The 27,042-nt window shown below is 36.5% G+C and overlaps 1 protein-coding gene across 1 annotated transcript; it reads right to left on the bottom strand.

Moving 5' to 3' along the window:
* Positions 1 to 481: 481 nt before the first annotated feature.
* Positions 482 to 27,042, bottom strand: LOC141576721 (uncharacterized). Its single transcript, XM_074360141.1, has 14 exons — positions 26,980 to 27,042; positions 21,647 to 23,480; positions 20,084 to 20,159; positions 19,683 to 19,798; positions 19,496 to 19,577; positions 18,803 to 18,841; positions 18,134 to 18,199; positions 17,279 to 17,342; positions 15,823 to 15,890; positions 13,655 to 13,859; positions 12,251 to 12,358; positions 10,271 to 10,385; positions 9,823 to 9,885; positions 482 to 7,597 (listed from the first exon to the last, which is right to left on the bottom strand). Exons 1-3 carry the CDS (start codon positions 27,040 to 27,042, stop codon positions 20,146 to 20,148), a joined length of 1,911 nt encoding a protein of 636 aa, XP_074216242.1. The 3' UTR covers positions 482 to 7,597; positions 9,823 to 9,885; positions 10,271 to 10,385; positions 12,251 to 12,358; positions 13,655 to 13,859; positions 15,823 to 15,890; positions 17,279 to 17,342; positions 18,134 to 18,199; positions 18,803 to 18,841; positions 19,496 to 19,577; positions 19,683 to 19,798; positions 20,084 to 20,145.

The raw sequence follows: 27,042 nt of genomic DNA, 5'->3' as shown, positions 1-27,042 counted from the left end.
GTTAATTCTTATATTTTAAGTGTGTCAAAGTCAGAGTTTATCATGCTTTTACTTTCTTGTCTTTAAAGGCATGCAATCATTTATTTTATACTTAAAATATGCTTCTCATCTTATATCGTTTTCAAGTCAAAATACTGCCATGGTTGACATTTTCTCATAATATAGTGACAATCTTCAACATGTGTGAATATAAACTCATTGAAAAAATCTTGCAGCATTCCATGGTGAGTAGTCTTGTTAAAAATAATATCCAGGCCGTTACTAAATTATTACAAAAATATAAATTGTTTTGAATCACTTTTAGAAGTTCCACACACACTGGTATTTTTAAAACACCAACCAGTGCATAGTGCTTAAGACCATTTAAGATGAAATATATTCAAACCTAAAACTTTAGAATACTCAAAAGGCAGGATAATGGCTGCTTTTTCATTGCAAATACATTTTTTCTTCATAAGTGCAAAATACGAAAGTATTCAGCTAAATTTTGTATATCTTTATTCAAAAAGTGAAATTAGAATATAATCTCCTTATTTTTTATATTAAGGCTATTTCCCATAAAAATTGGTATTTTTATCTGTAGGATCTTAATTGTCCATTCATTTGTTTTTTCTTTTGGTTTCTTTAACAGAGAGTGCATACTTGTGTCTTTTTAGAGTTTTTAATTCTGCTAACTTATTCCAAGAGACTTTCTGACACTGATAGTAAATAAGGGGAGAGCCCTTATAGTAACTGTGCATCTTTTCATGTAGTCAGGATTTTTTTTTTTTTTTTTTGGATAACATTTTTTTACAATTTCCACTTGGTTCACAATATTATCCCATTATGAAAACTCAATGAAAAATTGTAATCTGTTTACACCAAGACACTTATGTCAGCACAGTGTGCTTGCTGATATGATTTTACATTAGATTATAATATAATTATTTTATTTGATTTACATATATACTAATACACATTTTATATATGTACACACATATATGAATATCTAATAAATGCCATTAATTTGCATGGGGTGGTAGCTGATAACATGTGATCTTTCTGACCATTGGCTATTATGTGTGTCTAACGTACTTCTTAGAACAGATACTAGAACATCACACCTCTCATTATACAGTATTTTAAAGGTTATATTTTATTTTATTTATTTTTAAACATTTTTTATTGAGTAATAGTCATTTTACAATGTTATGACAAATTCCAGTGTAGAGCACAATTTTTCAGTTATACATGAACGTACATATATTCATTGTCACTTTTTTTTTTTGCTGTGAGTTACCACAAGATCTTGCATATATTTAAGATTCCACACATGAGTGATCTCATATGGTATTCCTCTTTCTCTTTCTGTTCTGCTCCACCTAGAATAACATTCTCCAGGAGCATCCAAGTCTCTGCAAATGGCGTTATGTTGTCAGTTTTTGTGGCTGAATAGTATCCCATCATATAAATATCCCACATCTTTATCCAGTCATCTGTTGATGGACATTTTAGGCTGTTTCCATGTCTTAGCTGTTGTAAACAGTGTAGAGAAATCAGCTGAAAACCTTATGGGGGTTCCCTTGTAACTCACTCTGTTTTTCTCTTGCTTCCTTTAGGATCATTTCTTTATCCTTGACTTTGGCTATCTTGATTAGGATGTGCCTTGGTGTGGGTCTGTTTGGGTTCTTCCTGTTTGGGACCCTCTGAGCCTCCTGTGCTTGGATATGATTCCTTCTTTAGGTTTGGGAAGTTTCAGTCATGAGTCCTTCCCACACCTTTTCAATCCCCTTTGTTCTTTTTCCCCTTCTGGAACTCCTATTATGCATAGATTGGCACACTTTATATTACCCCATAGGTCCCATATATTGTTTTCATTGTTTTTTATTTGTTTTTCTCTCAGCTGTTCTGATTGGGTGCTTCCTGTTGTCCTGTCTTCTAGATCACATATTTGTTCTTCTGTATTTTCTAGTCTGCTTTGCACAGCCTTTAGGTCAGCTCTCATTTCAGCCAATGAGTTTACTAATTCTACTTGGTTCTTCTCTATAGTTTCTATTTCATTTTTGACATATTTTATATCCCTAAACCCTATTTCTTTTAGTTCCTTCAGTACTTTGATCACTCTTTTCTTGAAATCTTGATCTAGTAGGCCATCAATGTCTATTTCCTTGATCATGCTTTCAGGGGATTTCTCTTGATCTTTTAATTGGGAGTGGTTTCTCTGTTTATTCACATTGCTCATATCTCTCTGGCACCGTGGCTTAAGGAGTATCAGTTACCTACTTAACCTGGAGATGGTGTGCCCTTAATGATTTGATCGAGAGGTCTTTGTGTCTTCGCCCTGCTTCGCGAACTCAGCTTGCTGTTTCAAAGGCCTTTTGTTGGCGCCCTCATCTGTGCTGCTCTCAGTGGCTGTTGGCTAGCAGATTGTGCCCCCTCCTAACACTAGGTCAGGAGCTGAGCTCTTACCCAGTGGGCGGGCAGGTCACTCCCCCTCCTGAAGCCACAGTCAGATGCTGTGCTCAGGGGGAGGCAGGTGGGCAGATCACACCCCATCCCAGCACCGTGGTCAGGTGCTGTGCCCTCTCCTGGTGCTGGTCACTCCGCTGCTCTGTGCAGCTGCCTGCTCTGCCTCGGGTAGGCGGTCTGTAGGTGGGCTCGGGGAAGACCGCGGAACTGCCCCGCCTACGCTCTGTGCCAAATCTGAGCTCCTTGTTTCTCTTGGCAGCACAAGTTCTCTGAGGTGTCAGGGTAGAAAGATCCTCCCTGCCTCAGGCTATAAACAAGTCTCAGTCCTGCCTAGGAGGTTGTGGAGCCCCCACGTGCAGATTCAGGCCTCAGCCCCGCCCCCGCCCGGGCACTATGCACAGGAGGAGATGGTAGCTGTGGCTGAGCCCTGCCTCTCTTCTTGCGGGATGTGCCAGTAATGGCACAGGTCTGAGGAGACAAAGGCTAAAGCACCCCTCCCCCCAGGGCACATGCCTGTTTACAGTTTTGTTTACCTTCTGAGTTAAAATTTACCTGACAATGAGATGTATAAATTAGGCTTTTGAGGTTCATCCTTGTATCAGTAGTTGATTCTTTTTTATTGTTGAATAGTATTCCATTATTTGAATATACTATCATTTGTTTTATCCATCCTCCTACTAATAAATACTTAGGCTTTGGATATCTTTTTTTGCAAGCAAACATTTTTTTAAAAAATGCAAATATAATATACATGCTTAAATGTGAACACATCTTAAGTATGCAGCTCAGTGATTTTTCACAAAGTAAACACATCTATGTAACCTTCATCCAGTCAAGAAACAGAACATTGCTGTTCCACTTTGGGTTTCTTCCCAGATACTATGGCACCCCTTTGATGGACTCACCATCCTAAATTCAGCCACCATGGATTGGCTTTTTTGCTTTTGAAATTTTTGGTCCCATACTTTCCTCTCAAAATTATGTAAGATTCATCCACTAGTGTTTTCTGTAAACCAGTATATTTATTTTTATTGCTTTAAAGTATACAACTTGTATGCATGTGCCACCACTTATGGTCATGTATTGTTGAAAAGTGTTTGGGTCATTTTCTATTTGGGGGTATAACAAATAGTGATTATGAGAATTTTCTGGATGTCCTTTGGTGCTCAGATGTAGAAGTTTCTGAAGGGTACACACATGGGTTACCCTTGGTAATAGGGTGTGTGTGTGTGTGTGTGTGTACACATATACACACACACATATACATATATAACTTTCATTCAAAAAGCCTATTTCCAAAGTATTTGTAAGAATTTATATTCCCACTGGCCATGTGTAAGAGTCCCCATTGCTTGTTGCCCTCACCAATGCTTCGTATCACTTAACAACTAACTATTCTAGTGGATGCCTAATGGTGTTCCAAGTGTGGGTTTAGTACGTATTTCCATTATTACTAAAGAGGTCAGCCCCTTTTCATAGCTTATGTGGATTTTTTTTGTGTGTGTGAGAAGCACCTTTTCAATTTTTTTGCACATTTTAATATTAAGGTTCTGCCTTTTTCTCCACTGGTTTTTGTTCTTTATATGCCCTAGATACAAGTCTTTTGTTGGATATAGGTATAGCAAATATATTTTCCCACCGTGTGGCTTAGCTTTTCACTTTCTTAATGGTATCTCTTGATAAAAATAATTCTTAATTTTACTGAAGTCCAACTTAAAACTCTTCTTTTATGTTTAGTGCTGTGTCCTGTTTAAGAACTCTTTGCCACTTCAAAGTCATTAAAATATCTCCTACACTATTTTCTAGATGCTTTATTTTGGTGGGGGATTAGGTTATTTATTTTAATGGAGGTACTGGGAGTTGAACCCAAGACCTTATGCATGCTAAGCACACATTCCACCGGAGCTTTACCCTCCCCCAGATGCTTTGCTTTATGTTTCAAATTTATTAGATTTATAATCTATCTAAAATTACTGTTCATGTATGGTACAGGGTTTAATTCAATACTGTTCCATTCGTCTATATGTCTAACTTTAGGTAGTTATCACATAGACTTAATATTGTTTTATAATAAGTCCTTTAACATTGTTCTTTAATATCATCTTGGCTATTGGCCCTTCACGCTTCTCTATGTATTTAGAATCAGCTTGTCAAGTTCTACAAAAAAACAGTAACAACAATTAACTTTTGGGGATTTTGATGTGCACATGTAAATCTTTGAATCAGTTGAAGGGGAACTGACATCTTTAAAATGTTGAGCCCTCCAATCCATAAATTTGGATTATCTCCCCTATACTTATTTTTATCACTGCTGTAACAAATTATCACAAATTTTGCAGCTTAAAGCAACACAAACTTATTGTTTTATGGTTCTGTAGGTCGTCAGGAACAGGTATCACTTGGCTAAAAATCAAGATGTCAGCAGCACTATGCCCTTCTGTAGGTCAAAGGAAGAATGTATTTCCTTGTCTTTTTCAGCTTCTAGAGTTCACCCACACTTCTTTACCCATGGCCCTTCCTCTATCTTCAAAGCTAACAGCTTTACAGCTTTCTAATCCCTCTTCCAAAGTCATATCTTTCTGACCACAGCTGGGAAAGATTTTCAATTTTTAAGGACTCCTGTTGTTAGACTAGGCCCATGTAGATAATCCAGGCTAATCTCCCTGTCTCAGAGTCCTTAACCTGATACATCTGCAAAATCCCCTTTGCCATGTAAAATAACATATTCACAGATTTCAGGATTAGAGCATGGATATAGGTAGGGGTCAGTGTGGTGCACTATTCTGTTTATCAAACTGTTTAACATTTGACGCTTTCTGACTAACGTACAAGATAGAAGACCCTAATCATGTTTAGAATGCTTCCTCTGCAAAATATTGGGCACTGAGTTTATTTGAAAGGACTGAAAATAATATTACCACAGGAATGGTTTCCTAATTCTACTGACATTTACTTACTTTATACTTAAATACCCAAAATGGTCAGCCAGGAGTGGAATCTTGGCAAATAAAATAAAAGTATAATTCAAGCTTTTATCACTGAATTTACTAGCTAATTCTATTTTAGAAACAGACAGAAAATAAAACAATTTAGAGTAAGTCTGCTTACTTATATATTAAGTGAACATAAAGTTTTAAAAGCATGTCTGAATATGGGATAAAGTGAGCATCATAAAATGTAATGTTAATATTTAGTACCTGCAAATCAAACTCCCAATTTATAAACAAGTTCATACTGTATAGCACAGGGAACTATATCCAATACTGTTTTGTAGTAACTTATGGTGAAAAAGAGTATGAAAATGAATATATGTATGTTCATGTATGAATGAAGCATTGTGCTGTACACCAGAAATTGACACAACAGTGTAAACTGACTACATATATATATATATTTGAAAGGACTATATATACCAAGAAAAAAATTAGATTGATAACCAACAAAAAATCTGTCAGTAATATAATGCTAGAGACACTGGGACACAAAAGAAAATCTCAGGCATACATCTGTTTATAGAGTCATAGAAAAATTAGTGCCTATGCAAGTCCCTGATAAGCATGAGAAAATAGGAAAGGCAATATAAAAGTTCAAAATGCTTTGCTATGTAAGAGCTGCAAGATGACTCAGACACAAACTTAAGTGGTCAAAATGTTTATATAATTAATGATAACTTAAAGTAATTGAGGACATCATTTTAAATGAGATTAAAATAGCTGCACCATTTTCATATTACTAAGCAAGTCATTTCTGTTTACAGTAGGTTTATATTATTTTTATATGTATTTATGTTTTATAAAGACATCAACTTAGATCCTGGCTGATAACTGACAGTAGAGCAACTGATTGATTTAAATGGGTATCATAGGCTTATCAGATTTCATATGCTTTAAATATACATTAGTTATTAGCTGTCAGGAAGAGTTCAATTTTCATTTATTCTAACATAGCTGTGTCACAGGCAGGTTACTCTGTATTTACAATGGAGGATCATGATAGATATAAAGATATCAAGTCTTATTGATCTTCATAGGGGTGCTTTTATAAGAAAAGGAGAATAAAATAAGAAAAATCTAAAATACTACTTTTTTTTATAGTGTTCTAAAAGTTTTATCTTTATTTTTATTTTTTTACTGAGTTATAGTCCGTTTACAATGTTGTGTCAATTTCCGGTGTACAGCACAATTTTTCAGTCCTTTATGAATACACGTATATTTGTTTTCATATTTTTTCACCATGAGCTACTACAAAATCTTGAATATATTTCCCTGTGCTATACAGTATAAACTTGTTTATCTATTCTATATATACTGTCAGTATTTACAAATCTTGAACTTCCAGTCTGTCCCTACTCACACCCTGTAAAATACTATTAAATCAACATATATTTATGAAGAACTATGAAAAATGGGAAACTATAAGTTGTTTCTTTAAATTGGAGCAAAGAGAACTACTTTAACTGGGAAAATAGTTAAAATCTGGCAAGTTTTATGATTTCATGTTCACCCCTGACAGCTTTTCTTTCCTCCTTTCTCCTTCAATCTTTTTTGGACCTTCTAAAGAATTAAATTAAAAAAAAGAAAAAAAAGAAAGAAAGAAAGAAAAAAAAGAAAATTAAGAAACAGCTTTGCATCTAAAATAACCTCCTAACTGGAAAGATTGTATACTTTGTGAAAAATTTACAGCTGCCAACTTATGATCTATGTCTCTGTCCACACTGCGTTACTTGTTAGGAAGGGTTTTAAAAAAAAAAAAAAAAAGTAAAGAAAAATAGCAAATTATAATGGCTTTTACATTTTAAATTCTTTTCTATGTGTTTATAATCTGCTCTATCATGAGTTATTAAGATAAACATTATCAGCTATACTCTACTTTCCTATCATGCACATTGTGACTCTGAGAAGCACGCACGCTCTAACTTACCATCTGCAGGTGGTGTACAGGTTAATGCAGTTCTTTTGACAATATATGGTTTTGTAGTCTAGTTGTCTAACTACTACATAATGGAAAAGATGTAGAACTACTGGTACCACTGCCCTCGGTCTCTGTCATTTACCTTAAACATACCTGGAAAAGTAGATTCAAAAACTCATTGGCAAGAACATTTTTCACACTCCAGATCTGATATTCTTCTAGAGTTAAGATGGCCATTCTGAAAGAGAAACAATATTTAAGAACATCTTAAATCTTCATTTTCTTATATTATTTGAATAAAATCTGTTTTATTAAACTTGCAATGGTCATTTGCCTGAAAGAAAACTAATGATTTAATGTAGATGCTATGTGTTCATCTAAAAGTAGGCCAGCAAAAATAAGTTCAAAAGTAACCAAACTCTGAAGTAGTGAGTCATAACGTGGGCAATTTATCACCAAAAATCTTCCTCCAGTAAGACCTGGGAAATAACTCACAGTATCTTCTGGTTCAAGGTGAAGATTACTAACAAAACCCACAAAAGGTTCTGGGTAGAGAAAAAGGATTATTTACTAACTTTGAAAGCATTTTTCCAAACTCTCTGGATTATGCCCTTTGACCCTAACAATTTTCTAAGATCTTCTTTAAAACATCTGGCATTATTAGACTTCTTAAGAGATTTAAAAGAACTAAATATATATAATAAATGAGTATCTATATTAACATTTCCTCAAAATAAAATTTAACATTACTTTCACAAGTTGAGTAAAGCAGTATTTTTTTTTTGTGTCAAAGTGTACCAAAAATTACATTTATATACAGTAGACAATATTTCTTGGGAGGCAAAAATATAACCAAATGCCTCTTACTTCATGTTTTGAACAATCACCTTAACAATCCTAGATGAATAATAATGTTCTTAGCTTTTATTACTTAATTATATTTTTATTATTTAATGATTTATTATTTAATGATACTTAATATTATTTATTATTAATGATATTCATGTATTCATTCAATATATAATACCATTCATTATAAGAAAAGATTTTAAAGCACTGTGATGGTACTTATTGGCTTTCATGATGCAACTTCCATTAAAGTATATTAATACCAATGTAATGGTACAAAATAATGGGTAATATTGTCACAGTCTAGTCACCAGTGAATATGGGTAATAGGTTTGGTTGAAAGGTCCAAATTCTATTCTAAATTTTTACCATTTCATTATTATGGTTACACGGAGATGGAGCAGCTAAATGATCTTTTTTTTCAATGTTCAAAAGTACAGTCATAAGAAGAAACTCGGTCTTACACAAAAATAGACAGCAATGATAACCTCCATACTTATCAAACACCCAGAAAAAAGGCGATGGAAATTGTATCTCTACATAAGTTATTTCCTAAAAGAAACTTTCCTATGTTTCTGTTTTCATATATACCAAATAGAAATGGCTACCTTAGTTTTGGGCAGAAAAGTAAATGAAGATGGTTATCTGAATTGCCAAACAAAGATCAAGCCCTGAAAAATTCATTTCTATTATTTATTTCTATTGAGTGTCAGTTAATAAGACTATGATAATTTCTTCTGGATTTGTGATTAAAAAAAGTGTTACTTATTTTTCTAAGCCTGTATAAGACCACTATGGTCTACATCCTACCATCTGCTACTTGGTACATGTCAACATTTGAATAGAAAGGGTCAAATTAACTCATATGTGTCTCACATATATGGATTATCTTCAGTTTCACAGGGATACATAGACATTAAGGCAAACCTATTATAATATCTTTAATAAATGTTGTGAAACTAAAAAAATTCAAGGCTTTATTCTTTGTAAAGTACATGCTCGTTTCTGCTATTATACAATTATTCTGGCTGCTATTAAAGAACTTAGGACAGACCCTCACCAATATTATTGAAAAAAAATTTTTTTTAAACAATATACACCACCCAGATTGAGATAAAAAATAATTTCCATCATCCCAGATATCCTATGGTCCTTCCCAGTTAAATCACCCATCTCCAAAATCACTATTGTAACATGTATTAACATTAGTTCTGTCTCTGTTCTAGAACTTCATATAAATTGAATTGTACAATGTGTTCTTTTATTCTGTGGCTTCTTTTGCTCAATATAAGTTTTGTCTTACCATAATGTATTAAAATGGGAGAAGTAAAGATTATAAACTACAAATGGCAAGGGCTGTCTCTACTTAATTTTTATAAAATGCCTAGCTTATAAAATATAATGTTTTTATGTAAATAACACTTAATGGAGTTGTTTAAAGGTGGAATGGGCTTTCCTTAGGGACAACTTGGAGGTATTGTAACGACAGGTCCAAATAAGCATTTAGCAGGGATGATGTAGAAGAGATTCAAGTATGTATATATAAGGTATGTACACCAATTCAGAATATAATGTATTTTTAGAAAAGAATAAATTAGTCTCTGCTAGACTCACCTTTGTGGTATCATGCGCATTCTATGGGTCTTCTACAATGTTGGATACATCCACGTGTAATTCCTTTAAAACCAGAAACCCAAATCAGTAGTTAGGAAGGAGAAGGTATCATTTTTATTAGCCAGTAGCTGAAGTATAAAGTATTTTCGGTCAAGGTTTTTCTTTTTTTTTTTTTTAATTACAGAAATAGATTGCTTGTTTACCTTAAAAATTTATGACAATTTTCCAGTGGTTTCATTTTTTTTTACATAATACATTCAGTTTATTAAATTTTCTAAGGCAAATTCTCTTCCCAATTTTGCATCTTTGGCTATGAATATTTTGAGTAGCATAATATAGAACCTAGAAGTAGTAAGAAATCTTTTTCTCAACCTCCTTTAAAAAATTCTTCACTCTATGTTCCTGTTGGAAGTTTACATGCAAGAAGATGTATGCAATCAGACTTTACCAGGATATCATCGGTGCAGTTGTCCTTCCAGACCTCTAAATGTGCAACCACGTGTCTCTCAGTTCAACCCTAGAAAGAACTCCGTCACCGTCAACATCAAATACCTTGAAGCAAACTAAAGAAAAGAAACTCTTATGGAGGGAAATTACTTTCATATTCTGAAGTATAATACATTTTATTACAAGCTGCCCTAGTAAAATTACTTAGTTCCTCAAACAACTACATTCTGGATTAAGTTCTTATTTGGAGGACACTGTGTCCTTAAAGTCCTTTGAACTTGTAGGAATTCCTGTAAACTTCACAAGTCTCTCTCCTTATATCATTAGCCAGCTTAGAGAACTCTATCCTTCACCTAAATCTAAAGTTAAATTTCTTGCAAACTGAAAAAGGGCCAAGTTACTATACAATATCTCACAGATTTTGAGAAGGTAATTCAAGCTTTTAAATTAATTTCTAATATTTAAAACTGATCACTTCAGAGTTGATTCTTACAATGCTGAAAATATTCCATCTACATTAAGAATCAACAAAAAGCTGGTACAGTAAGCCCCCTGTAACCATTGGTTCTGCATTCACAGGTATAAACAATAGATCAAAAATATATATATATATATATATATAATATATATATATATAACTTTCCCAGAAAGTTCTCAAAAGCAAAACTTGAATTTGCTATGCACTGACAACTATTTACATATCATTTACATTGTATTTACAAATAATTACATTATATTAGGTATTACAAGTAACCTAGAGATGATTTAAAGTATACAGGATGATGTTCATAGGTTATATGCAAATACTATGCCATTTTACACAAGGACTTAAGCATCCATGGATTTGGTATCTGAGGGGGTCTCAGAACCAATTCTCAGCAGATAATGAGAGATGACTGTATAAAGATTTTGCCTCTCCAATGTAATTAATGTGCACCCAATATTTTTGCCTAAGAACAATTTCAAATCTTCAATGAAGTTTATATACAACAAGCTAAAAATCCGAAATATCAGCACTTTGCTAATTAACATCAATATCAGCAAAATTGCTAGTTAGTCTAGTTGGTTAACTTCCACTAGTCCACTGGCAAAAAATAAATTAAAAAAAATTTAAGACAATAATTAATCTCAATTGAGAAAAAAAGACTTCAGCCTCTTTAATACCAGAAATATAATGTGAACAAATAATCTATCACAAAGCTAGGTTAGAGTAATGGTATACTATCAGGGAAGATAAAAGAAATCTAAAGTTTTAAGATTAAATAATTATCTACTTCACACACCCGTGTAACAATTATGCTATTAAATTGAGTGCATCACAGTACAACATTACTAAAGAATATTGAACTATTAAGTATCATACCCAAAATATGCAGTATTTGTGAAGCTGCATTTTACAAAGATGCAGAGATAATGACCCTAGTGAATATATAAGAATTAGGTTCCAATTAAATGTAAACTGCTGCATTTCCCTAACCAAATATGTTTAAGATTTATTAATGTAATATGCTTATAAATTATGCTATAATATTTTAGCTAGGTTTAAAAGATAAATTTAGTATTTAATAAAATTGTTTTATCATAAATTTAATTTTGCTAATAAAATATCAATATACACAGTGCTAGAAAATAAGTTGGAATTCAAGTTAAGCAAGACAAATTTTCTATATAGACTACCAGAAAATATTTTCTATATGCTTAACATTTTCAAACACATCATGAATAATGTAGTTCATTTATCATGAATTGTACATTCATCTGGAAAATCAACCATTATTAATAACAAAGATCTTAAATTACTCCACAGTAAAAAAGAACAGATGATTGAACTTTACACTGACCTCAGTAAAACCTCAGCAAGAGATTGCTATTTGCCAAAGGGATGAAAATTCAAGCTTTAATCAGATGATTTTTTACATGAATGAATGCTAATTTTTTTCTCTGTATAGCTTCCAAATTTTGTGATGTTTAACACTCTTACATTTCTGTCTTTCAGCCAGAGGTCCTCTGCAACAAGCTGATAACCCACAGGATATCTCCCTAAAATCTATGTGGCTGTCATGATTTTCACCAAAAGCGTTAAATAAACCTGTAAAATAGGAACACAGAATAAATCACAGCCAACAAACTTCCTGTTAATAATGACATGCTTATGAAAGGAGGCATGACTCGCATAAACTGACTTAGTTTTTAAAAGTTATCAGTAGTTTCCACTGTCTTAGGAAGTTTTTTTTTTCCCCCCTGGAATAATTATAACCAAAATTTAACTTCCTAGAAGAAAATACTATCATTTAGTGTTTGGTTTTGTCTGCCTACCTGTCTCTAACTTATATTAATTCCAAAAGTCTAAAGTGATTGTAGAATGTAAAAAAAAAAGTATATTTTAAAAATGTAACTGGAAAAAAGTCAGAGACCACAATTATCCTAATTTGGAAAGACTAAGAAGAAAAAGGAAAAAAGAAGAAGAAAAGTTGAACTCTATCAAAGATATACTGTGTTGTTATTAATAAGCTTCATACAGCTCCTTCATGAAGCAAAGAAAACTAACACACTATATTATAAGAGAAAGAAATTCTGTACTGCAGTCTTCATTGTACCACTTAATCTGTATACATAAATATATTAAATTTCAGAAATAAAGGGCAATTTATAATCTAATCCTGTGGATTTTAAACTTTTCATAAAAAATAAATGGAATCATTTTGTTTTCAAATGAAATGATTTCTCAATCTCTAATTCTAAAAAGGTAAAAACATAACTGCACTGCTGAAGTGGAAGCCCTGTCTGTTCTAGCTCCCCTAACAAATATTTCTAAAACACACTAGAAACCTGAAGAATACAGACTATTTCAAGAATCTAATTCTGTGCCCTCAAAGAGCAGAAAATTGAAGCTAAGAAGTAGTTAAATGACTTGCTAAAAGTAAGAAATTTTTTTTAAAAAGGTCTGAATCAGAAGCAGAACCCAAGCGTTCAGATTTCAAATACAGTTTTTGTGATTATCAGCCATAACTACTCCTTGTAAACCTCATTTAATATATATATATACTATATATATATATATATATATATAGTAGTGAAAAGTTTAGAGCTAAGTGGGGACCTTAGAGATGGTCTAGTCCAGTGGTTTCTTAATTTTTTAAGGGTGGGAGAAGGATACAGCAGTGGAACCTTCTTCTATATAAAAGAAATACAATAGACACTACTCAGCTGAGGAAGAGGTGAGGTCACGTGTGGAAGCTAGAGCTTTGCCTATTCAGTGTCCACCACCCTGACCTTGCACCAGATGCTGAGGCACCGCACTGGAGCACAGTTTCATAATGATTGTCTTGGTCAAACTGATTTTATATATGAGAATATTCAGGTGCAGAAAGGTAAACCGACTTACACAAGGCTCCAAAGGTGGAACAAGGCTCACGTGTTTACCAAAGAACATTTGTAGAAAATAGAAGGATTCCCATCTTCACTCAGAGATGGACAAATTGGTGGTGAAGCCAATGGGCCAAATGTCTCTAAATCAAATCATCCAGTTCGGGATTGAGCCCTCAGCAACCAACAGCATTTCTCCAGATGAATGATGTCTGATTCCTCCACTGACAATCAAATCAAAAAAGACCATAAAATCTCACTCTTCTCTTCTGGACAATTAATTAGTTCATCCTGATAATGTAACTTCTAAAGATACATTTTAATTTCCCAGTTAAACTGTTAAAAAACTACCTAAAACAAAAACTCTGAAAGACAAATATATTGTATATAAAGTGGCATGAAAATTAAATTCAAATTAACATAAAAGAGGCTTTAAAATGGGAAAAAAACTTGTAATTTCCCATTAAGCAGGCTGTTTAATTCCAACATGTAAAATAATAAACTAAGATATTTATTTTTTGCTTCCCACACTTTTATCTGTATTCACTTTGGTGATATTAATCTCTATCTTGGATTTGAAAATTCTTGATCATAGTCTCTCCTGGCTACACAGGTAACACACTAATAGCAGAATCTCTGTTTGATTTATCCTGTCATTATGGTAACCACTTACACATTTAATACTTATTAAATAAATGTACAAAGGGGATAGACCTAAGCTTCTCCTTCTTGGTCCTAAATTTCTTACTACCCCTCCTATAAAGGCAGGAGCCTCCTCTGTAGGACAGAGTGTAAGTGTATCTCCTGAGAAGGATTCCCCAACAAGGGCTGTCTTTACAGCGTGCTTTTAGATAAGATGTTTTTATGGGACATTTCAATAAAAGGATCAAGGACCTAAGCTTCCCAGTATGGTGGGAGTTGTGATGGGCATGGGAGAATGCTCACTTGGGAGGATGAGATGTTAAAGACACTAACAGTGAAAAGGACAGGGCAAGATGAAGGGCGATTGGGAAACAGGACCACAGAGATGTGACATCTACTTCCCACTGTCATCTAAGTGATACCTACTTGAAAGAAATATTTTTACAGTTAAATTCTATAATGGGGGGTTATTTAAATGAAGCACACATATACTCAATGAGTAGATCACATAATTTTTAGAGATTCAGAGTGCATTAGCATTTTCAGAGTACTTTTTACATCAATAACTAGTATTTATAAATTCCTGTGTGCTAAATAATTATGTGGAATTATTTCCATTTTGCTTTTAGACTTACTACAGCTTAACCTATTCAATGCACTGATACAGAGTAATTTTTCTAATGAATAAAAATGATAATATACAACCTTGTTAAAGATTCTTTAATTTCTCCATCACCAGATTTATGAACACTTAGGCCTATGTGTCAGGCCCCATTTCTTGCCAGCTTTTTCACCAACACCTTACATTTAGGTTATATTGCATTACCCAGAGGTCGGGAAATGTTCTTTCACACATCCATGTCTTTATTAGGTCCTGTGTCCTCTGAGGAGAAACCTTCTCCCCACTTTCACATCCTTCCATTTTACAGCCTAACCACTAATCCTTCTGTAAACACCTTCTAATGCTTTCCAACCTCACCAGCTACCCCAGGGTTTTAACTTCTCTCCTCCACAACTGTCCTCCACTGTATATAGTATCCAATATTCAAGTGAAGTATGAGTCCTCATTTACAGGTCTGTGGCCTCTCTAGATTATAAAGTATTTGGATTCAGAAACCTTGTGCTTTTATCACTGTAGCTGCTAGAATTCATTTCATAGGACCTGATACATTGTAACCACACAATAAATACTTGCTGAATGAATGAATGAATGAATGAATAGCCAAGGCAATCTTCACAGCCAAGGCTTCCCCATCCCAGCTCAGTATTCTTTCTGTTATATCAAAGAGACTCTGCCCCATGAAACAATAGACCATGCACATTTTAACAAATGTATACAATTATTAGGAACTATTATTAGAACAGAGACTAGCACTACTGTTCTCATAGTTATGTCACATAAGTAGTGTATTAAAGCTCATTCTGATTTGTTATTTATACAAATCAGCTATGTCTGTCACCAGTTTAAATATTAGTAATTTAGAAAACAAAAGTTATTGATTTATCCACTCATCAAAAAACATTATGACAGATCTACTTACATACCTCTTTTGTCAGTTTATATACCAACTGGAAAAGAAGGGGTATACAGTCAACTCTGAGAGTATAATTGCCTGCAAAATAAATAAGAGAGTATTTTAATACCTCCAAATGGACTTCAAACCTGTATTTAATTCTAACTTTATTTTCTAATTATAAACAAGATATAACAGATTTCAAATTGAAGGCATCATTCCTGGAGAATTAAAAATAGGGTGGACCCTACAGATTATCATATTCAGTGAAGTATGTCAGACAGAGAAAGGCAAATATCAAATTATATCACTTATATGTGGAATGTAAACAAACAAAAAAATGATACAAATGAACTTATTTACAAACCAGAAATACATTCACGACATAGAAAAGAAACTATGGTTACCCAAGGGGAAAGGGGGAAGGGAAGAGAGATGTTAGGAGTTCAGGACTAACAGATATACACTATTATATATGAAACAGATAAACAACAAGGACCTACTGTATAGCACAGGGAATTATATTCAGTATCTTATATTAACCTATAATGGAAAAGAATCTAAAAACAATGTATATGTATATGTATATGTATATGTATATGTATATGTATATGTATATGTATATGTATATGTATATGTATATGTATATGTATATAACTGTGTAACTTCGCTGTACACCTGAAACTAATATTACAAATCAAATGTACTTCAGTAAAAACAAATAAATAAAATTTTAGGATAGATAGATAGGTAGGTAGATAAATAGACAGACAGACAGTCTGGCTAAAACTAAAACACAAGGTGGAAATAACTCTTCAGGAGCCAGAGAGGCTGCAGCACACACTCAGGATAGGAGACTGCAGAGGCAGACTCTGCTGCTAAGGCCGCAGCTCCTGCAGTAACAGTAAGGGCCATTGCTCATTATGGCAGCAGTACCTAGGGGTCTTTGGCAAAGGAAGTGGTAAGGCCATAATGTTCACGTTTTTATTCATTCATTCAATTCAATATCAAGACGTTAGACTAGAGCGTGTCAGTAACTAACATGTATCCTGTGACACTTACCTAGAAATGACCATAACACGATGAAAGCCTACAGATGCACATGCCACATGTCAGGGTCAAAAGGAAGTCTGTAGTGGGTGCTTATTTCAGAGTTGTTCCAATACATACAGGAACTATTTCTGTATGAAATACTTTAGCCCAACTTTTAAAAATAGCTCCACAGGAAGAATGTCAAAAGTACTAAAGTTTTAAGTAGTAATCCAACATAGGCCAATGGTAAATATACTAAAGAAATTAGGATCAATAGCTTAGTTATGAATCATATTGATTCATTTGAATCATAATAATGTTCTCTCTGGTAAAATGGAGAAATGGAGGTATTATTGAGGCATCTCATAGAAAGAGGATAATCCTAGTTTATGAGTTGGAGTTGACAGACTTAAATACTGGTATACTATTTAATGACAATCTGAAATAAAATTTACCTTCTGTGTATGAGTCTGCATTGATATATGCAACCTCTCTCTCCTGGAGTGTTTTCACATTCTCCTGTAGTTGAAGCAAAGCAGTCACTTAACTCACGGCATTTACAATTGTGGAAATACAAGCAAAACAAATTAACTCATTAAAAGAGTGGTTTGCAGATACCATTATAAATCAAATGCCTATGCCTTTGACCATAATTTTAAGAAAATGCCATTAACTGGTTGATAATACTAATGCAATTAAAACAAGAAAGAAAAATATTAGTGATGCTGTAGCCACTGTTCATAGCAACAGCAGGGAGACCCAGAGGAAAACTGTCCCTGATCCCCTGCACCATAATATGAAGGGGTAAGGCTCGGAGATGCTCAGCCTCACCCTGGATCTACTGGAAGAGAACTGCTCAAAGTAAGGCCTGGAAATCTGTATTTTTAAAAGGTGTCCCTGGCAATCCTTACAGACATTAAAGTATGAGACCCCTTGACGTTGGGGATCCAAGTAACTTTACCATATTAAAAGTGAGGAAGTTGGAAATTTGATTTATCAAGAATTTTTTGAAAGAGAAGATATTGATGAAAAAGGAGGGGACGATAGAGAAAAAACTAGAGGGAGAGAAGAGTGGCTATTAGGACAAAGACAAGACATTTCTCTCTCACACATACATGCACACACGCACACACATTCTAGAAAAATACAGCAGAAGAAGACTAATGCCATCATACACATGGGAATATGCGGAGAGAGCTCTTTTCTTCTCTCTGTTTCTCTCTCTCTCTCTAGCTTGCTACCTTATAAGAGCAGTTACAGTAAAAACATTTAAAGCTGTGACTGGTCATCCCACAAATGAGAATTCTCACCTCTGCACTTGGCCACACGGGATAGATGACAGCTGATTCTGCTGCAGAGTTTCCATTATGACAGAGCTACAGTAGAAATAAAAAAGATTCCTTAACTATATGTAAAGGTAAATGTGCTGCTGAATATGATCAAGAAGCTAGTAGAAAATGGGAAACAATATTCAAATTGTCTTTTAATTCAAATGAATTTAAATTAATGCAAGGCATATTATCTTGTATCTTGGATTTATTTTATCTGTATTCTAAGCTGCTTAAATTATAGAAAGACACATGTATTTCTATATACATGTATTCACAAGAAATTACATATTTCTAAAAGTAAGTGACCTTAATGAATAAGATCTGATTCATGTAAATAAGTGTATTATGAAATGCATGTTCATAACACCAACATAATAATAAGACTTTGCAATATACATGGAATCAAATATGATACAAGTAACTGTGATTTTATTCCCATACTTATTTGATTCATATTATTATTTTAAAGTATGCGGAAATGAGTAAGAAGGAAAGCATTTTAAAAACCAGACACAATGATAAGAAAGATATGATATTCTTTAAACCAATTCTATAAAATTTGGACTCATAAATGATGAACAAAACAGAGGATAGTCACAGGAAAGTGCTTTTTGGTGCACCTGCCTTTAAAAAAATACACAAGCCTACCTTGAACATGTAAGAACTTAGAGTTACTGGACAGAGAGCCTAAGGGAAGAAGATGAAAGAAGGGGGCCTATGAGAGACACTTTAAAATAAAGCATTAAGAGCCAGTGACAAATGAAAATTAAATCATAATTGAATTAAAAATAAATCCTTGAAATTTTAGAGTAATTCAATTTACAAAATCAATGTATTATACTTCCCAATCAGGCACTTTTGTAAATGGTAAAATATACGTATGGTTACAATTTAGTATGGAATCCATAAAGGAGAGACTATAATCAGAGTATAGTCATCTTAAAAGAGCATGTTGTTTTCCTAGATAGAAGAAATCCAAGGAAACTGTAAAAACTTGAAAATTAATGCCAAGGATCTATATCAGATTTTCAATAAGCTAATTCACTTGTCAGAAGCAGCTTCCTAGGTTTGACTATTTTCTGAGCTTACAGATTTTACTTATCACAAAACAAATATAAACAGAAACTAAAATATTTTAAAAATAATGAAAAAATTGGTTTGTACTTAGTAATTAAGAGGTTGTTTTGTTTTGCCAAACTGATGTAAAAGCAAAAACAAACTCTATTTCTTAAATTTTCTTGAGTATTTATCCAAATTAAAACAATATCAGGTAATGGAACACATCTGTGATTACCCTGAGTTACATGTTGACCAAGAAGATACATTTTCTGTCTTAGTTACCTCAGCCCATTTGTGGAACCCAGAAGTCTGATTTTTTCTTCATCCCAGCCGGCAAAAATGGTAGTTCTTCTCGGTCTCCAGCCTGTAATCATTGTTAACATACATGGTTAGGTACATCTGCCTAAAAACAAAGGAAAATTCACTCAAGTCACTTTCTGTCATCACTTGCCAAGGAAACATTATTTACCTCTACTAATCAGTTTTCCAAAATTCTGGACAACTTCTTATAAATCAGCAGTTCCAATGGTTAGGTCAATACCTCCAAATACCCAGAAGTCCTGATGATCTCCCAGAATAACACACCTGTTTGGAAAGGAAGGCATTCAAAAGAATGACAACTTAGAATGTATTACAAAGAGCAGTAATTTATGTTTTTAAATTAAACTTCCTCCTGCTTGAGTTTCCACCATAGAAAACCATCAAGGTAGTGTCTCCTTTTAGAATTTACCTTTTTTTCCCCACATTTAATTATATCACATCAACCAGGAAAAAAATATTAAGAGTTGATTAAAATATATCTTCTCTTACTCCTGTAATCTTTGTAAAAACAAAATGTTTTAAGACATTTTAAAAAATTCACCAACTCACCAAGTTTCACAGATCCTCAGGTAGTTCTGATTACATCGTAAATGCTTGTGATTTTCTTGATGTTATTTTAACCTTCCTAGAATTTCACAAAGGGAACAAATTACTTCACATACAGCATTATGTCTAACAGGTTCCTTTCAATGTTTTGTTATAAGTCTCAGAAGTACAGAAAACTGTTTAATAGGATGATAAATTCCCATATGCCCACCACCTAAATTCAATCATCGTTAATACTGTTGAACTATTTGCAAGCGAGTTGAGCAAATCATGACAGTTCTCTCCTATGTATTTAAGAATGCACCTTATGGTGAAGTTAAAAAAAAAAAATCAGTATTTTATATTTTTCCTCCCTCATAGCTCTATTGTTGGTATTTATTTAAACTTCAAAATTATTATTCAACGTGAAAAAGAATCTTGTTCTTAGCAATTTTTTTAAAAAAAATGTGTATTTGTCCATTTAGAGCTCAAATCAATTAAGGGATATAAGCCCCAGGTGCTTTTTTTGATATTTTGACCAGGGAAAATTTCTGTTTCTGACTTTTCTCTTAAACTGTTACTGAAGCTACATGCTCTGTTTTCCTTGTGTCTGTATGTGTCTGTTTATAAATCACATTTGTCATTGTGTGCCTCTAGCAGGTATTAATACATGAGATAATAAAGTCTCCTATGTTAAAGGAACTCCATTCTAGTTGAGTTAAATATAGACTTTTTAAAAAAAATTCTTATAAAATAAAACTGAACTTCTAATATCTTAAGAGTTCTGAAATTTTAAAACAAGCTTCTTACAGAACTTATAAAATACTTGCAGAATCCAAATTCACATTGCTAAGGCAAATCATTAACCAACAAGGCTCATTTAACCATTTTAGTTTAATAAAAACAGCTATCTCCTCTCTGATTCATCAGTGTGAAGTTTCCCTTTCCCTCTACATTTCAAGCCAGTCAAACTAAAGTTCTGATCATGCCATGCTGTTTCCCAACCCTGCACAAGCTGTCCTCTGCAGCTGGCGTTTACTGCCTGTCTTGATTCCTTGGAAATCTTACTGTTTGTGTAAAATTAAGCTCAATGAGCACCTGTTCCGTGGTCATGCCTCCTTAACACCAGTGCTGTCTGGGGTTAGTAACAGTAACGACTATGATGGTAAGCGCACGGGGCCATGTAGCAGTTAAGCGTTCACCACTGTGACCATCTAACCCACCCCCACAGAAGTGACCGGTGAACTTCGCTCCTTTCCCCCTTCTCTCCTACTCCTTCCCTTAAGTTAACCTAGGGTTTTGCATGCATAGTGTTTTGACAGTTATCTGAAACACTGTTTTAAACCGTCAGTTGAAAAGGGAAGACAAAATGTTACACCTGGCCCGGAGGAGGAGAGGGGTGGGAGTGGCCCAGAAGAAGCCGAACGGGACGCGCGGCCTCGGATCACAACACAGCCCCGTTCCTTCCCGAGTTTCGCACCCGGGAAAGCAGAGGCCTGGGGCCCGGACCACCTCGGGGCCTTCAGGGGAGGCCGAGGGAGGGACGGAGACCCACGCAGGGCTGGGGAGGGGCCCGCAGGGACTCACCGTCTGTGCAGCGGCTCCTGACCCACGGCTGGGCGGGCGGCGGTGGCGGTTGAGGGTGCGGTGCCGGCTGAGGCGGCGGTACCGGCTGAGGGGGCTGAGGCGGCGGCGGTACCGGCTGAGGCTGCGGCGGCTGCGGTACCGGCTGAGGCGGCGGTACCGGCTGAAGGGGCTGAGGCGGCGGTACCGGCTGAAGCGGCTGAGGCGGCGGTGCCGGCTGAGGGGGCTGCGGCGGCTGCGGTACCGGCTGAGGCGGCGGCGGCTGAGACGGCTGAGGTGGCGGCGGTACCGGCTGAGGCGGCGGTACCGGCTGAAGGGGCTGAGGCGGCGGTGCCGGCTGAGGGGGCTGCGGCGGCTGCGGTACCGGCTGAGGCGGCGGCGGCTGAGACGGCTGAGGTGGCGGCGGTACCGGCTGAGGCGGCGGTACCGGCTGAGAGGGCTGAGGTTGCGGCGGCTGCGGTGCCGGCTGAAGGGGCTGAGGCGGCGGCGGTACCGGCTGAGGCGGCGGCGGCTGCGGTACCGGCTGAGGCGGCGGCGGCTGAGACGGCTGAGGTGGCGGCGGTACCGGCTGAGGCTGCGGCGGCTGCGGTACCGGCTGAGGCGGCGGCGGCTGAGACGGCTGAGGTGGCGGCGGTACCGGCTGAGAGGGCTGAGGTTGCGGCGGCTGCGGTGCCGGCTGAAGGGGCTGAGGCGGCGGCGGTACCGGCTGAGGCGGCGGCGGCGGCTGAGACGGCTGAGGCGGCGGCGGTACCGGCTGAAGCGGCGGTACCGGCTGAGAGGGCTGAGGCGGCTGCGGTACCGGCTGAGGCGGCGTTACCGGCTGAGAGGGCTGAGGCGGCGGCGGTACCGGCTGAGGCGGCGGCGGCTGCTGTACCAGCTGAGGCGGCGGTACCGGCTGAGGGGCTGAGGCGGCAGCGGTACCGGCTGAAGGGGCTGAGGCGGCGGTACCGGCTGAGAGGGCTGCGGCGGCGGCGGTACCGGCTGAGGATGCGGCGGCTGCTGTACCAGCTGAGGCGGCGGTACCGGCTGAGGGGCTGAGGCGGCAGCGGTACCGGCTGAAGGGGCTGAGGCGGCGGTACCGGCTGAGGCGGCGGCGGCTGCGGTGCCGGCTGAGGGGGCTGGGCGGGCGGCTGTGGCGGTTGAGGCCGCGGGTCCGGCTGAGAGGGCTGAGGCGGCGGCGGTTGCGGTGCCGGCTGAGGCAGCGGCGGCGGCGGTGGCGGCCGCTGGAAGGACTTGAGGGACTCGAAGGCCTTCGCCAGCTTTTCCAGGGTCGCCATGGCGGCCTCCCGCCCCGCGGGGTCAGCCCCCGGAGTCGCAGGGCCGACCGGCGGCTCTGGTCAGCAGCGGTGGCAGTGAACGGGGCTCGGGGCTGCCAGCAGGTGCGGACCCCAAGCGCGCGGCCATCTTGGAGCCGTCCCGACAGCCCCCGCGGCCCTGCGTCCTGCCACGCTCCGCCGGTGGGGCGGGGCCGGGCCGCGGGATTGACAGCCGGAGGCAGCGGCCTCCGCCAATGGCTGCCGCGCCCGCCCCTTGGGCCCAAAGAGCCGACAGGGCTGCTGGAGTCACTGCGTTCTTCCCGGCGAGGGGCGAGGGGTACTGCACGGAGATCGGGAGGGCGGTTCGGGGGCGGGGTTGCGTGGCACGGCGAGGACGGTGGGGAGGGCGGGGTGACTTGTGATTGAGGGTCTCTCTCGGCGAGGGGCGTCCCCGGACGACGCCTAGCGGTGGCAGGGAGGCGGGCAGTGGGCTGGGAGCCCGAGACCCCCGCGGGGAGCTTGCCCACCCCGCGGCGCGGGCGGAGGGCCGGCTGGCCGGACAGCCTGCTGTAATATGCTGACTGTTATATATTTGGCCTTACCCTTGTTAGTTGCCTCAAATCACTCCTTGTTCACCTTCATGATCATTACCATAGATATACTTCTTACAATCCTCGTACTTACTATGTTCCCTCATGCTACAGGGCCATACACATGCTATTCTCACTCTCAGGAATAATCTTTTACACATCAATGCCCTACTCCCCTCAAGAGATTTGCCTATCTAATTCCAATCACTCTCAGTGCTCAGCTAATTTGTGAATTCATAAAGCCCATTACATTAACATAATTTCTTAACACCATGTCATTCTCCTTTATCACATTATTAAAGTATGCTTTATAATAACATAAAAACTCTTCCATGCATGAAGGTAGATATTAAACAATTAAGTTCACAGTATAAAGTTGTAAGTACATATACTGTATATTATGAAAAATGTTAAGGAATAACATACTATCGTTAAATTCATTCACAATTTTTCATAGAAATATGGAAATATTTATTCCAAGTTGGATCATCACTATATGTGTGTGTGTATATATGTATATATCTTTCATCCTTCATTCACAATATAAGTTCTGATAAAATATTGCCAACAATTAACTTTTATACCCCAAATTACCAATAAAGGAATAGGAAAGAAGGGAGAAAAGAAGAAAGGAAAGAAGGAAATTGAGGGGTTTTAGAACTCTTGAGATTGAGACATATTAGATAAAGACTCAGATCTGTACATTTATGTATGATAATTATTTTCCTGAAATTATATAAAAACATAAAGAAAACTGAAAGCAAAATATAAAATTATTTACAACCCAAATTTGAGGTTAATTTATATCTTCAATTGATATGCATTTTGTAAATTTAATATTACACTGTTCCATTGCTATAATATAATCAAATTCATAAACAGAAAACTATATATGATATATACATCCTCTCACCATTGATAACATCTCTGAAAGCATTTTTGAAGTAGAATACTTTATAAAGTTTTTATCATTAGAAAGGCTTTGAATATTTTAACACTATTAGATTTAATTTGCTTCATAGTACTATTTTTTCCATTACATGAGAAATAATATCTTATATGGTTTTGATTCATTCTTTAAGTAGTTTGTTAATATTGTGTAATAAGTGAATTCATGGAATTGAGGAAAGAATGTATTTTAGGGCCTGACATGTAACAGTTTGACTACAAATCCTTCCTTCCTTCCTTCCCTCCTTTTTCTCTTTCACTAACTCTCATCTTCCTCTCTCCCTCTCTTCCCTACTTTCTTCTTATTCCTTCCTGATTTTAATAATCAGATTTACTAGCTAGCAGGACCATTTTACTACCTCTGTAGATCTAGTCTTCCACAATTATAGCCATCTTATTCTACATTATATTAGTGTGATAAGCACACATATAGATTACTTTTATCAAATATGTAACTTATAGTTTTGATTTTAAGTTAATTAGCTATTTAATTCAGATTGTCCATCATTTCTTAGAAGTCATGGAGTATTCTTTCCAACACTTAAATGAGATATGTAACCAATGGAATTTTTTCAACAGAATAGTGAAACTGAATTTTAGCAGTGACATGCAATAGTTTTGTGGATATTTATTGATAGAATTTTGTAAGATCTCTTCTGTAATGTATACAGTATGTACATTTATTGCACCTGTCAAAGAACTCCAGGCTTTGAAAAGAGAGGTTCTAATGGATCATGTGTTAAACTGCATTGGTTGATTGATCCTTATAAAAGCATGTTTAGTCATTGCTTTTTTTGGTAGTGGTTTTACCAAAAAAAAAACTGACAAATTTAATTGTGATAGTTAACAAATAATTCATAGATTATGTGTTATCACATAAAATAGAATGAATAATTGAATGCAAAAAATTCAAAATGACTACTTCTACTCTATTGAAGTGTTCATATTGACAACTACCGTCTCCTTACACAATAGTTGCATTTAGTTAAATGTCTTGAAAAACATAATTTGGAAAACTCAAGGTCCTCGGGTGCCAGAATCTTTAATGTGCAATTCATTTTCACAATTTATGATTCTAAGAGAGTTGCTCCAAGTCAAGAAGAGGGAATCTGTTAACCAAAATTGGCAGAGAGGTACAGAGACGATTGCTTCCAGGTAGTTTCTTTTTTCAAAGACACACAGGCATTGTGTGAACAAGACACTTCTGTTGTTTTTGTTTTTGAGTTAAGATTTTATTGTTGAATTCTGATCAAAATAATTTATACATTTTAAATTTGCACTGAATGAAGGGAAAATCTGCACAAGATGGATCAGTTAGATTGAACTTTGTATTCTCTTTTGACAAGTGTGTGTCCCTATACTTTTGCATATAGATCAAAAACAATACTTCAAGGCATTCTCACCAACAGCAAGCAGATCTCCAATTTAGAGTGTCTTGTCTTGCTTTTAATTTGCATTTAGAGTGTACCTTATTCTAGTTGGGAAGTTGTAGTCTCACTTCTGTAAGTGGAATAGTGAAGCTGTTTATATGTGAACTTGTTACATGTTGGTAATATTGTGTCTGTTGGGGGCTGGGAAATAAGTAAGCTTAATAAATTGATTCAATTTTGAGTGTGTTTGAATTTAATGAAACTTAAATTGTACTAATTGATTCTCAACACTTTAATTACAGGTTAATTTCAGATCATTGAATTGTTTTATATACATCAGGGCATCACAGATAGGATAGAATGATATGTTGTAATATTTTGGATACAGTTATTTTGGTTTTCACACTAATTAAAAGTTTTACCTCCATCTCCACCAAGGACAAAGGGACAAGAATACAGTTGTTTAGAAAATGATACATTTGTAGGCCATCTGCTCTTTGCATAGAACTGCATGAGCATTTGCTTATAAAAAGGAATTACGCTCCTCTTTTTAGTGTGCAGATTAAAGACAAGCCAGGAGAGAAAATATTAATGCAGACAATGAGAGGGCAAAAGCAATATGATTTGTTAATTACTACAGGAATGTAAAATGCAGGTGGAAAGGTACATCAGTGAAGGTTAACCTAAATCTTGAATTGTGAAACAAGCTATAACCGTGTAATTAAGCTGAACTATTTACAATTGTTCAAATGCTTTGAATTTTTTAATCTCAAATCCTTTGCTCAGAATGTTCTTCCCTGTGTCCTATTAGCTTGTTATTTATTTTGAAGATTTTTCAGAATTGCTCCATATTATCCTTCTGTAACTCCTCTGAACTACCCTCAGTAGAATTAAATGTTTCCTCCATTGTGCTCCATTAGTAGCTAGTACATACCTTTATCATATAACTATTCAGATACTTGTATATCTCTTCAGCTTGACCTTAATCCCCTAGAAGTCAAAGCTTTGTTCTATTTTTTCTGTATCTCCATTTCCTAGTGCATGCTCCCAGATTTTATTCCTCTACTCAAACCTTACTATTGAATCTATACTGGAAGTATCTTCTCTAGACACTCTTTGGGGAACCTGTTTTTATGACTTATAATTGCAGCCCAAGATATCTCTCATTATACCTCTAACTTCAATCTGATCACCTCCTCTGAAGTTTGACCTATACTCAGCTTTCCACCTGACAT

Source organism: Camelus bactrianus, unplaced genomic scaffold, assembly GCF_048773025.1.
Source record: "Camelus bactrianus isolate YW-2024 breed Bactrian camel unplaced genomic scaffold, ASM4877302v1 HiC_scaffold_26, whole genome shotgun sequence".
NCBI classification, from domain to species: domain Eukaryota; kingdom Metazoa; phylum Chordata; class Mammalia; order Artiodactyla; family Camelidae; genus Camelus; species Camelus bactrianus.
Note: the sequence above shows the minus strand (reverse complement) of the source record. Positions and strands in the feature narration are given on the sequence as shown.

Excerpts from the sequence above, each read along its gene's own strand:
- LOC141576721 (XM_074360141.1), bottom strand. The coding sequence starts at position 27,042 with ATGTCAGGTGGAAAGCTGAGTATAGGTCAAACTTCAGAGGAGGTGATC. Across the intron at positions 23,481-26,979 it reads TGATCAGATTGAAGTTAGAG|TCAGCATATTACAGCAGGCT; the intron begins GTATAATGAGAG and ends AATATATAACAG.